This window comes from Gopherus evgoodei, chromosome 1 (genome assembly GCF_007399415.2).
Source record: "Gopherus evgoodei ecotype Sinaloan lineage chromosome 1, rGopEvg1_v1.p, whole genome shotgun sequence".
Taxonomy (NCBI): domain Eukaryota; kingdom Metazoa; phylum Chordata; order Testudines; family Testudinidae; genus Gopherus; species Gopherus evgoodei.
The window spans coordinates 282,873,824-282,887,648 of record NC_044322.1 but is presented as its reverse complement, the minus strand read 5'-3'; the positions used below and the strand labels follow the sequence as shown (position 1 = coordinate 282,887,648).

Genomic DNA, 13,825 nt, shown 5'->3' with positions numbered 1-13,825 from the left:
CTGCTTACTTTTTAATTTTTACCATATAATTATAAAATACATCAATTGGAATATAAATATTGTCCTTACATTTCAGTGTATAGTATATAGAGGTGTATAAATAAGTCATTGTCTGTATAAAATTTTAGTTTGTACTGACTTCACTAGTGCTATTTATGTAGCCTGTGTAGTAAGAAGAGAGCCTGAGAGACACACATGCAGCCAAACATCTGTCAACAGCCTGTTGTAAAACCAGGCAAATATTCAGATGAGTTGATGTACCCCCTGGAAGACTGCTGTGTACACGTACCCCTCGGGGTACACACTTCTGGTTGAGAACCACTGCTCTAGAGTGCCCAAAACCTGCTTTTTCATGTCAGTCCCGTGTAGGTTGGCAGAAAGACCAGCTCTGTGGTGTGCCAGGGTACACAGGAATCCATCCATGACCACTCAGTTAACTTCATTCTATAAAACTCCTAGGCTGAGCTTTAGTAGTTTCTTGTGCTGGCCCTCCGCTCCAAGCAGAATTTGACTGTATGTGCAAAAAGACGATAAATCACTGTATGAAACAAAGTGCTGAAATAAAAGTGATGGTATCAGGCCATCCAGCGATTTGGCATCAGAATTTGGAACATATTCAAACATCACCTGCCAGCTCTGCTGCTTGAAAAGGCAGCAACAAGCTAATGTGTGTGCCTACCTACTTCCAGATCTCTCACAATGATCTGAGACTATCAAAGCTGTATCCTTTTGTAGTACAGCTTGTTATGACAAAATTCCATAAACAGCTGACAGGGCAGATGTGATGAGTCTTCTCAGACTGATGTATAAGCTTTCAAAAGAGTCTTTTGTAGGAGAAAGGTTAGACCTGACTAAACAAAGCGGGGGTCAAAAGTCAACATTTTGAAGAGAAGCTTTCTGATGAAAACAGCAAAGAAATTAGGTCAATTAATTTTTTATTGCTTTCTCTGCCACCTCATCCCACATTAATAATTTTTTCCAATAATCTGGTTGACATTTAAAACATAACAATCCTGCAAAACATTATGAGGTGACGCAAGAGATGCATTTATTTAGGAGAGTTCATCATTATATTCTATCTACTAAGGTTTGCTTCACAAGTTCCATTGGGTATAATATGGTTCATCACTACTTTTCCTGATCTACTGTATAGAGTTCCCATCAACTGTTAAAGGACTGCTGCTTTCCACTGTAAAGATGGTTGCATTTCAATGATTCTGGCACTCCAACATTTTGCAGCAAGGTGTCTGAAGTTTGCAAAAATCTGGAGATTCTTTGGATGAAAGTACTCAAGAAAAAAATTCCTAGATCAATGCACAGGATCATTTGATCCACCTTAGTGATTTTCTTCTCTGTACTCATGGAGACAGAATATAATTTTACTCATGTTTAGTTTGAATCTTTATCCAGTGTATTGTAGTCAACCGCCCAGTACATTTCCATACCATAAATAACACGGGCTCTTCTGCTTAAACAAAAGAAAGAGTCACTCTGTTAGGAAAAAAACTCACATATTAGATTTCTATAATCTCATATCAGAGAGAAGTTCAAATACCCTGCCCATTGCCTGGTTACACAAACATACCAACATAAATATAACAAATAATCAAAACAACCTAACATGTAGGACTTGATGGTCAGGTCTAGCCAAGTAGATTCTCCAAGCTTCCTAGAGAGAAGGAAAGAAGTTTGCTCAAGCAACCTTTTTTCACTGCTCTGTATATCCTTTGTAAGCTCCTCTATTAATAATAATAGCACCACTGCCTTTCTAGCCAGAATGATCTTCTACCAATGACCTTCCAGGGAAGGAAGCTCAACAGGGAAGGTCTCTGCAACTGGGGGCCCCACCTGGAAGGGGTAGGTCTTTATTTTGATATTGCTTGCAGGTTTTACAGAGAAAGGTTGGCTTCAGCCCCTGCCTCTAAGACAGACCATTAATCTCTTCCTGCCCTGATCCAAGGTAGGGTTCATTCACCCCACCAGAAGAATTTTCTTGTAATGGTGCTTCCTCCTCCAAGTTTTCTTGTACAGGGGTACAGTCTGGCCCAGAGACTCATCTGCATCCCTCATGGTTCTGCTTGGTATTATATATCTATGGGAGGATGTCAAAAACGCAATAGCTAATGCTAGACACAAGACTGGTTTCATTAGAAGCAGCACATTTGGTGCCCAGTTCACTGATTGGTTACTGTTCTAAATCATACTACATTGTGCAAAATTCTGGAAATCCAAACTATGAGTGCATTACTAGTGCAAATTAGTGTAGGAGATTGATGCTCTGGAGCATGAGGGACAATTTTCACCAAAAAGATGACTAATTTCCCTGTCTGATCCATTTGATCACTGGAGCACAATCATATAAGTTTTTCGACATTGTGTCCTGCCCAAAAGGATTATATACATACCAGCATCTTCTAAATTTCCATATTTTGAGGTATAGTCTCTTTAGCAACCCTGTTTATAGCAGGATTATCCCTTATTCTATGCACCTGCATAGGAGAGTAAAGGGCATAAAATTAATCTCCGGTGTGAACTACCTGCATCATGGGTCACACTGTGGGATGGAGTGTAGCCTCCACTGAGCTGCTACAATGGTACAAATGTTTTTTCAGACTGAACATAAATCTTCAAAATACTGGATTCATATCAGGAAATGTTGCTAAATTAGTAATACAATAAACCGAAAACACCTGTTTCCCACCGCTGATCCACGCCCAACATGCTGCCTATGCTAGGGGTTGGACAAAGCTATTACATCAGCTCTACACCAGCATGGGATGCCTCCTGTACAGGGGATATCTCTGGGGACTGTTTCTCCCCTTTCAAGGCCCATTTATGATATCAGAAGAGTACAAAGGGGCCATAAAGGAACTAACAATGAAGCCCATTACTCAACAAAATATTTTTCAGTATTCATCCATTTATTTTATGGCTAAAAGTCCACTCTGAAGCTTGTGGCATTTTTAAGAGAGTAGCTATCTTCACAGGGGCACAGTGATCATAATTTTCAGTAACAGAATCACAGAACTATCACCCAGGCTGTTTGACCTGCCTCTCAATAACAAATTGCCTGGAGATATGATTATTAACAACTACAAAGGTTCATCCTGAATAAAAGTGATGATATGCATATTGGAAGTTTAATCCACATATCTGGTAAACGGGTACATTTGAATTTTAAAAAAATATTTTTCTAGTACACTTCTACCTTGATATAACACTGTTCTTGGGAGCCAAAAAATCTTAACACATTATAGGTGAAATCGTGTTATATTGAATTTGATTCACCAGAGTGCACAGCCCCGCGCCCCTGGAGCACTGCTTTACCGCGTTATATCCAAATTTGTGTTATATCGGGTGGCGTTATATCAAGATAGCGGGGAATATTAGATTCAAGAAAACAGGATGCAGATCTGGGGCTAGAGAACATAGGCCGTAGTATTAAAAACTTCTTTAATGGAGAGTAAGAGTTGGAAATAAATATTTTCTAGTTTTCTGTGTTTCATGTTATTTAAAGAAGCACGTATGTGTTTCTTGATAAGCTTCTTTGATGGCAGTGGCATTTACAAAGGTTGTAAGTCTAATGTTGCAACATTCATAACTGGTGAAAGCATCATAGAGATTCTCTATTTACAGTGAAAATAAATTGGCATTGCTCTTGATAACCTCAGAGCTAACACAGGGTGGCATTATTAAATCTCAGAAGAAACACCACCTGTTTCATTTGTAACTTGGGAAAGGTGAACTGTGTTAAAATAAGAACCTACCTAATGAATCTTTGCTCTTCCCTCACTCTGAACCTTTTTTTTAAGATTAAAAAAAAAATACAATTAAGGCTGTGTCCTGGTATAGTAAAGGAGATAAAAGGTCCCCAATATGACTGTCTAGTTGACTTTTCCATTCCTGGTCTCTACAATGCTTGGTAAATTTTGTTGATATGATTACAGGGCAGCCACTTTACTGGGTTGTGATGCAGTTGAATTAGGATATAGTGTTCTCTGAGGCATTCAGTGTGCTCGAAAGAGATTGTTTACCTCTGGACTATAGCATTTCTGTGGCAGTGTAACTGGTGACATACCAAAAAGGGGTAGAATCATGAAGGAACAAATAGCAGTTTAGCATGAAGACAGTTAAAAACAATGAGATCTATTAACACAGATCTATTAATCTGACTCACTGATTTGAGAACAAAGTTTGGCTTTCTCTGTTTTCAGGATAAATGGTAAACAAATGACTAAAGCACCTCCAACACAAAAGTCTTATTTTTATTAATCATGATAAACTACATGAGTGCAAAACATATTTTTTTCTGGTATCAATTCCCAGAACACAGTTATTAAATCCTGCAGTTTCTAATCTGGGTAATAAATGTAGGTCAAGGAAATCTGAAAACCTATGTCTGTAAATTTTTAAACCATTTCTTCAATCTCAAGGAAGAAAAAGTTTGCTCAGAGTCACACCAAGGTAAACTTTGAGTTAAAACTAGTTGGAGATCTATTTTTGTTTGATTACCAAGGCTTTTTGAACCTTTGTTACATCATCATTACATATTACATTGTGCAAACTAGTTCTAAATAAATTGGAATCCAAGGTGTCCAGCTTTACTTTATAATCAAATCATTATTGCTATTGTATGAGCTCCAAACGGAGAGACACTGTAATAAAATATTATTTTGAATCATTAATGTCATAGTGAAATGGACCTTTGACCTAATACCATAGCAGCTCCTTTAAATAGTATAATTTATGCATTCCTAATGGACCATCATATGAATACAAGGTATCATATAACAGGGTATATCAATCAGTAATAGGAAATCATTACAAACTTGATATACATAACAGATACTGTGACTGCATGGTAATATAAAATCTATAACCATTATTTACTTTATTTCTTTTCAAATATTCCACAAGGTCTCCACGTTACTGCTAACAGTTTAAAATTCTAAAGTTTAATTATATGTAATTCTAAATAACATGGCCTTTTTACAATTATAAGAACATAAAATGGTCAAAACTTGTAACTTTTAAAAAAATAATCTTTAAAGATTACAAAATCTATAATAATTTCAGATTTCCATCTGTAATGGAAGCCACATCACTCCAGACATTTAAAACTAGACCATAGTAATATTTACCCCAGATGTTCAAAAATTATGACTCAGGCTCCTCTAAACTGTATAATTTTTAAAAATAAATGTGTTCTTATTTCCCTTCTGTTTTTTGAGTCTTTATTTTACATTTGGGTCACATTTTCAAGCTTTTTTCCAAAACCAGAAGGGTTAGAAACTTTTAAATGAAAGCCTAATCACATGCCTCTTGGAACTAAGGCTTCTGGGAAAATACAAAAACTACAAGACTCATGATTAAATCATAAGAATTGGCAACACTGACTGGACAAAACACAGATGAATATACTGTTGCTGCGTTAGAAAGGATATGGACTAGATGAGGTAATAGGTCTTTTCCATCTCTAGCTATTATGAATTTAAAGTTTAAATGGAATTACACACATTGTTATTCTGCTTCTCTTAATGTATCATCTTGCAGAATTCTTATTCCTGGCTCTTCTCTTATCAATACAAGATTAATGGAACTACCTAGTTCTTAAAGTGTTTTGATTCTGAAGGGCAGGGAGTTCTCCTGTTGGCATAGGTAACGCAGCTCCCCAAGAGGTGGTAGCTAGGTCAGTGGAAGAATTCTTCCATCAACCTAGCAGTATCTATACCGGAGCTAGGTCATCTTAACTACATCTCTCGGGTGTGAATTTTTCCCACTACTGAGCAATATAGCTAGGTTGACCTAAATTTTAGGTGTAGACTAGGCCTAAGAATCCTGCAAGATTATCTTTTTACAAAAGCAGAATTACATGATATGGTCCGTTAATTACCTGAGTAATTACATTGAACACAATGGGACTACTCATGTATCTGAAGTTAAATACTTTACTGAATTGGGCTAGGGGATAAAAGCATGTCCCTCTTCTCTAAAGTTACCATCTGAGGAGGATTTCTCACTCCTGGAGCTGAACGGATGTGCCAAAAGAAAATGTGAGCATAACTGCTATGAGAAAGAACAACCTGGCCCATGCTAACAGTACATACAGGAAAACTTTTTACATATACACAGAAAGAGAATATATACACACTATGTTTATCTATATTACATTAAAAAACTATGTTAAGAGAACATAATGTTTAGTTACTCAATATTTATTTTTATTCTCCTCATTCAACAGGCCTGGGGCTAGTCTACTACAGATTCTTTGGGGTACAACTAGGCCAGCAAAGCCTCCTGATGGAGATGCAAAAGGAGTTCTTCTGCCCATGTAGCTATACCACTTCATGGATGCCAAGGCCAGAAGGATTATTGTGATTATCTAGTCTGACCTCCTGTATAACACAGGACATAGAACTTCCCCAACATAATTCCTACAGTAGATCTTTTAGAAAAACATCCCATCTTGATTTTAAAATTGTCAGTGATGACCAACATTAGCTATGCAAACAAAGGCACTCTTCTGTCAGTACAGTTGTGTGTCTTCACTAGGGGTTTTGTTGGCATAGATGTTGCTTGTGGGGGGGGTGAATTTTTCTCACACTCCTAGCTGACATAGCTATGCTGGCAAAACTTAGCAGGGCAGACCCAGCCCTTATTTACCACATACGGCCAAACCTTGCATTGAATACAAAATTAATTACCCCATGGGAGTTTCTAAGGTGCTTTCACTACAGTATCTGAGTACTTCACAAATATTGATGAATTTATCTTCACAATGCCCTTGTAGGGTGAGGTGGTTTTAACACCCACCCATCCCTTTGACAGTGGGAGAATGGAGACACAAAGAGATTGAGGCCAAACATTTTCAAAAGGATGCATTAACTTGGATAACAGCTTGAGACATCTAAGGCTGTGATTTTCCAGAGTACTTACCATTTTAATTGGACATTACACGCTCAAAATACAGCTTCCATTGACTTAAGGTGAAGTTGAGAGTGCTCAGCACTTCTGCATATCTAACCTTAGGTGTTTCATGTTCAACACTCTGAAAATGAGGAACACACAATTAGTGGCTAAATTTTGGCTCAACTGGTTAAGAGTAGCATTCTCACAGGAACTCTGTGGCAGAGACAGGGATACTGTCCAATTCTCCAGGGTCGCATTCAGAAGCTTTTGCAACAAATGATACAGGGGTACTAGAGTCAACAACCTTATTCACTAGACAATCCTGATTCATACCCAGCGTAGGTCCATCCTGTGCACTGAATGTGCAAAAAATAGCATGCAATCATGTAATTAAATACTGAATCATAGTGCATGTGGCACAAGTAACCTTAATGCTGTTTTTTCCAACTTTTGAGTGTTTGACTTTGCAAACGTAATCTTATTTTAATGTTTTGTTTGTTTATTTTGGGTGTACTTTCCTAAGTTGATTAGAAAACAAACTGAAAAAACAGAAATTTGATTATGTGGAACCCTATTGATCCCAAACTTAAGTCATCAGCAGGTTTTGGCCCTTTAGATTCAGAGCATAGATTTCTGCCAAGGGAGCTAACAGAGTAACTGATAGTAGTAATAGGCTGTTATCCTCTTCATGCCCCTGCCACTGGAGCAGACTAGGGGTATGTGTATCTAGCTACTTTGCACTAAGAGATGTAAAATGGCTCTAATGGAACCAAGACTATTTTACTGTTTTACACTTCTGCCCATCACTGTAGTATCCAAACCTTCCACATAAATTGCTAGTTCTTTTCCATTTTGGGGGTAAAACCCTCTATTTCAGGTAAATTTTTTGGTTTTTGTTTGCTTGCTTTTAGGGATTATGGAGTAGAAGGAGGTGTCAGTATAGTGAGTGTAAAATTCTTATGGTGACTTTTTCAAAGATAAAGGTTTTGCAACATTTCATGAAGATAGTCAATCTGGACTGCCTGATTGACTCTGCAAATTCAGTCCATAGCCAGATTGCTTTGATCAATAATGTTTTGTTCTGAGTTCTCACATGCTTCATCCTGGGCTTTGTGATCTTCACTGGACCAGAAGAACGCATCTGTAAGGCCAAATCCTAATAGTAATGCTATGTAAATGTATAGAGAGAGCATCATGAAGCTGTTTTGCAGATGACTGTGTAAAGAACATCCTTGGGTTAGGCAGTGATAGTCTTGCTTCAAATCAAGTGAACCTGATGATTTTTAGTAGCTGATTCAGGATTTTTGAATACTTGAGATTGACAATACTGTGCCACTCACAGCAAATTGTTCAAAATATGTAGAAAGAAGTGGGAAGATCTAATCAAAGTGAAATAGTTAATGCTGACATTTAAATTACCATTAATAGGCATCTATACTAACACACATCCAGATGACTGGCCAGTTCACACTTCTCTGAAGAATTATTAAATCAGCAAAATATTCTTTAAGGCCTTGTCTGCACTAGAAAGGGTTTGCCTGTATAGCTATATTGGTAACTCCTCCTTGTGTAGATGCATGGGCTATACCAGTTCCCCAAAGAAAACATACTGGCAAAAGCATTTGGCTGGTATAACTGCATCTACACACGGGCTTTTGTCGGTATAAATATGTTGTAAAAAACACAAACCATAAGAGACATTACTGGCCAAAGTTTATAGAATAGATCAGGCCTTAGATACAACCAATGGCATGATGTCTCTGAGTTTGCAGAACTGTAATAATTGAGGTTGATCTACAGCCAGAACTTGCCCTAGTTTAACTAAAATCAGATTTCAAATTGATTTAGGGCTTGTCTACATGGGGAAGTTATACTGGCATAAGGTAGGGTATGAATTTAAAGCTCTATAGTTACACTGATATATCTCCCTGCCTGAACACTCATCCTGGAATCAGGCTATGGCTATACTATGGACCTTACAACAGTACGGCTGTACTGCTACAGCTGTGTTGCTGTAAGGTCTCCTATGTAGCTACTCTATGCCAGCAGGAAAAAGCTCTCCTGCAGGTAAAATTAAACCACCTCTAACAAGCAGTGGTAGTTATGTTGGCAGCAGGGCCAGATTAATCTTTTGGGGCCTGGTGCCAAACATATTTGTGGGCCCCATGGAGGCAATGGAGCATGGCACGGGGCAAGGCCGGCTCCAGCTTTTTTGCCACCCCAAGAGGTGAAGGAAAAAAACAATTAAAAAAAAACAACCAATTGAGTGCCGCCAAAAAGGAAGAGACAGAGTGAAGAACCCACCTCCGAATTGCCGCCGAAGACTAAAGCGGAGCGCATGAGCTGCCGCCGAAGTGCTGACGAAGACCTGGATGTGCTGTCCCTTTCTATTGGCCGCCCCAGGCACCAGTTTCCTTCGCTGGTGCCTGGAGCCAGCCCTGGCACAGGGAGGTCAGTCCCTGGAGCGAGGGGCCAGCCAGAGGCAATGGGGCATGGCATGGCACGGGGGGGGCCCTGATCCACCCAATGTGAAGGCACTATTTACAAACCAGCAGTTTCTAGACACACAGTGGCCTTCCCGCCCCGTGTTGCCAGCATGCTCCTTCCCCTCGGGGGTGGCCTATGCCGTGCCACACAGCCCCCGCTGCCCAACACCCCCTGACTCTCTGTGTCCAGAACCCCCCTGGACCAACTATGCCCAGTGCCCCCCGAGACCCACATACAAATGCACAGTGCCCTGCACAACACCATCCCTGCCCACAGCCCCACCACAACTGCCAAGCACCCCCTCCAAACTCACACTTTTTAGTGCCCCCACACACCTTCCCCACCCTCTCACAGCTCAGCCCCTCCCCCAATCCTCCAAGAGACCCACTCCCCCATACCCTGCCATCCGGCCACACTCACTGGCCTGCTGGGAGGTAACTGTGTCTGCCAGGCTGAGTTGGCAGTGCAGCCAGAGCCGATCCCAGGGCCGGGAACTGCTCTGGCCCCTTGGGAGTGGCGCGATCAGCCAGGCCAGGACCTGCCCCGGCCAGGGTCCCTCAAGACACACTTGCCTGAAGGGGCCCAGTCAAGCCCTCCACACTGTCTCCCCCTCCACCTGGCTGAGATTGGACAGGTTTCTGCACCAGTCCCAGGTGGCTCAGCTCCGGGGAGATAGGTGGGGCTCCTCACGTGATAGGAAGCAGAGAGTGCCCAGAGCCGTAAGTCCACTGGGCTCCGGCCAGGGGACTGAGAGGAGCAGGGGGGTAGGGCCAGGGGGCAGAGAAGAGCCCTCGACTGGCCAGGGGATAGGCCAAGAGGAGCAAGTGGTGGGCAGGGGGAGCCAGCGGGGTGTCAGGACACAGTGCAAACAGAGCAGGCCAGGGCCTCTTCTGAGCATGGGCCCAGCTCCATGGAGCCACTGGAGACATTGTAAACCCAGCACTGGTTGGCAGTAGAGCATCTCCCGCTGACATAGTGCTATCCACACCGGCTCTTTTGTCAGTGAAACTTTTGTCAATCAGGGGGATTTTTTTCACGCCCCTGACTGACAAAAGTGCTAGTGCACACATAGCTTAGGTCTAGTGCCTTTTTCAGTTTACCTTATGTCACTTTGAAAGCGTTTTAAACTGGGCTTGTCTACACTTAAAATGTTGCAGCTGCACCACTTTAGCACTTCAGTGAACTTTCCTGTCGACCTAGCACTATGTATGCCTGGGGCTAGACCAGTTTAGCATCACTTGGGTGTGGATCTTTCACACCTGTGTACAACATAGTTATATTGACTTAATTTCTTAGTGTAGACCAGGCCTTAGGGCTGGTCTACACTGGGGGGGGGGGCAGCAGGGGAATCAATCTAAGATACACAACTTCAGCTATGCTATTTGCATAGCTGAAGTCGAAGTATCTTAGTTTGACTTACTTGGCTATCCTCACAGCGGCAAGTTGACTGCTGTGGCTCCCCAGTCGACTCTGCTTATTCCTCCTGCCAAGGTGGAGTACGGGTATCGATTCAGGGATCAATTTATTGTATCTAGATGAGACATGATAAATCGATCCCCGATAGATCAATTACTACCTGCCGATCCGGCAGGTAGTGTAGACACGGACTTAGCCAAAAAAGCCATGCTTATTCCAGAGTAAGAGTGTTCACATGGGAGAGTTATACCAGCATAGTAGCTTAACTACTAGAATAACTGGAAAAACATTGCAGAGAGAAGCCCTTAGTTATACCAGTGCAAACCCTTAAGTGGGCAGCCTGACATCAGTTTGCCAGGCTTATGTTTTTCAGGCCTGGTCCATGCTTAAAACTTTTGCCAGCATAGCTAAAACAGTCAAGCATGATCAAACCCAATCAACACAACTCTGCTAGCAAAAGCCCTAGCACCCACAAAGCTATATTGGTAAAAAGAGCCCTCTCCCCAGCACAGCTATGCTAGGAATTTGCACAGAAGTGAATCTACAGCTGAGAGCCATTGAACCAAACTGTAAACTATGTATATGATGGAAACCACTTCAAGCCTAGGGGTGCAGCAGCATCCCTACTTCCAGCACTTACGCTACAGCTAATCCACTAAGCAGACCACACCTAATGGGTGACTAAACAGAGAATAGGATGGACCACGTTCACCAATGCCTCAATCCCTGCTCTGCACTCAGGACATCATCCAGTAAGGGACTAGCCTCCACCTCCAGCAGCCACCCACCCTGCCCTCTCCCTGCGCTGCAGCTCTGATCGCCTTCCCCCGCCCCTCCAGCTGCCTCGCCAGCCCCGCCCGCCTATGACCTCCCTCCCCCACGCCTCTTTCTCTCGAGCGCGCTCCACTCCCCCGCCCCTCCCCGGGCAAGTGGCGCCTGCGCAGTGCGGCGGGGAGGCGGCGGCGGCGCGTGGGGGGCCGTGCGGGCGCAGGAATGTGCGTTACGGTTAAATAGTGGGCGCAGGAGCGGCCGCCGCGGCGCTTGGAGCCGGGCAGCGCAGGGAGGCGGCAGCGGCAGCGGCAGCGGCAGCGGCTGGGGAGCGGGAGCCGCTGGGCAGGGGACGGGCGGGCGGGCTCGCTCCATGGCGTGGCGCGGTTCCCTGGGCGGCAGCGCCTCGCTCCTGTGAGAGACGCTTCCCCGCCGGGACCGAGCGGAGCTTGGCCGGTGCCGGCCGGAGCGGGGCCACGTCTGCTGGGCGCGCCGGGGCTTGGGGCGGGCGGCGGAGGCCGGCGGCCGGGCACCTCCGCCTCTATGATGAAGCTGAAGCCGAACCAGACGCGGACCTACGACCGGGAGGGCTACAAGAAGCGGGCGGCGTGTTTGTGCTTCCGCAGCGAGCGGGAGGACGAGGTGAGCGCGCCGGGGCAGGGCTGTGAGCTGGGTGCGGGGGAGAGGCCAGGGGATGGTTCCCCGCGCCGGAGCCAGGCTGGGGGGGGGGCTCCTATCGCGTGTCGCCGCCGGTTCCTTTGGGCCGCGAGGGGTGTCGGGGGAAGGGGCTGTGTCGGGGCGAGTCCCGCTCTCTCTCCCCTTCCCTCGCCCCAGGGCAGGGTAGCAGCAGCCGCATGGCTGGGTGCGAGACGCTCTCCTCCCCACCCAGGCTCCGTGGCGCTTGCCTAAGGCCCGATCGGATCGCTTTGCGGGCCGGGGCGCTGATCCTACCGCTGCGCTTCGCCCCGGCGAGCGCGGGGTGGGGGTGGGCAGCTCCGGGTTTCAGACAGAAAATGTCACGGTGACTCTGTGAAGAAGGAGGAAAGTTGCGAGGGTCTCAGACTTCTCGGCTTTTGTACCGTGAATTGGAGCTAACAGCTGTCTGTTCGGAGCCCTGGTTCCGCGCATGTGGCGAAAGCGGCATCATCTCGGCATGACTTGTGCGCATCGCCCTGCCGGGCGTCTCGTTCCGCTTACGCACCCGTGGAGCTCCATCAGTCGAACAGATCATAGATGTCTCTCTAGGAGTATAACCTAGCGAAACATCACTTCGATTACTTTCTTTCTTGTATTTCAACTTCGTTATTGCTGGAGACTAAGATATTTGGGACTGTCACCATTTTATAATCAACAAACCCAGCGTGTAAAGCGGAGTGCTGACAGATAGGCGGCACCAGCTCTGATTTATGGCCAGAATCGTTATAGTGAGCGAAAACAGTGTCTCTGAATCTATTGTCTTTTTAGTTTGTAGCGTATTTAGAATTATGACTGGATTGTACAGCAGCCTTGGTGCTGACGTTAACCAGAACATGATTAGCTTACAGTAACTTCTTAAATGCTGACTTTTTCTCTTAATTAAGTGTGTATATTCATGGTTTGCATTTTTTACCAAATGTTTGGTAAAGCAACTTGTAATTTAACAGATAATACTGCATATATTGGAAGATGAGGTATACTTGGTATGTGATGACTGTGTTAGGATGAACTTGAGATAAACCTGACTGTGCCCTACTAGTGAATTTGCATAGCTGTCTTGGATTTTACTCTATTTACATTTCACTCAATTAAGTCTTTAGCACAGTTTTGTGGAGACTGAACACTTCACAGTTTAAAAATATTGTATAGACACTTTCTACATTGCACTGAATTTTAGAGGAAAGCTGAAATGGTGAATATAGATGTGAGCGGGGTCTTACATTGCAGCAAATATAGGAGGTAACAAAGTTGTGTACCCTTAATCAAGGTCAATTGCACAGGCAGTCATTAAGAACTTTTTTGATGGTTGCATTGAACAATGTAATCAGACATTATCTGTGATTTGGAAACAAATGCTAGAAACTTGAGTTGTTAATGTTCTTAAGTTTCATTACCATTTTAGTTATTTATCTACCAGAAATTTTAAGACTTGAGTTTTCCCCCCTCATCTGCATATGGGAAGAAGTATTCTTTCAAAAGATACCATCTTTCAGGTTTCTTATTCCTAGAATATGGCACCTTAGTGTGAGACTGAAGAAGCCCTCTATCA

At 43.6% G+C, this 13,825-nt stretch overlaps 1 protein-coding gene and 1 long non-coding RNA gene across 3 annotated transcripts in view; one reads left to right on the top strand and one right to left on the bottom strand.

Moving 5' to 3' along the window:
* Positions 1-1,382: 1,382 nt before the first annotated feature.
* On the bottom strand, positions 1,383-12,934 carry LOC115644346. Its single transcript, XR_003998481.1, has 4 exons — positions 12,532-12,934; positions 6,937-7,048; positions 2,406-2,489; positions 1,383-1,465 (listed from the first exon to the last, which is right to left on the bottom strand). It is a non-coding gene; the product is annotated as an uncharacterized LOC115644346 (long non-coding RNA).
* NUDT4 (nudix hydrolase 4) overlaps positions 11,947-13,825 on the top strand; it is a 62,211-nt gene continuing 60,332 nt past the window's right edge. The window contains exon 1 of one of the 2 annotated variants that reach the window (XM_030548555.1): positions 11,947-12,222. In XM_030548555.1, coding sequence (XP_030404415.1) covers positions 12,124-12,222 — 99 coding nt within the window. In that variant the 5' untranslated portion in view covers positions 11,947-12,123. The remainder of the gene's footprint in view (positions 12,223-13,825) is intronic. The other variant, XM_030548554.1, reaches the window with a different exon arrangement.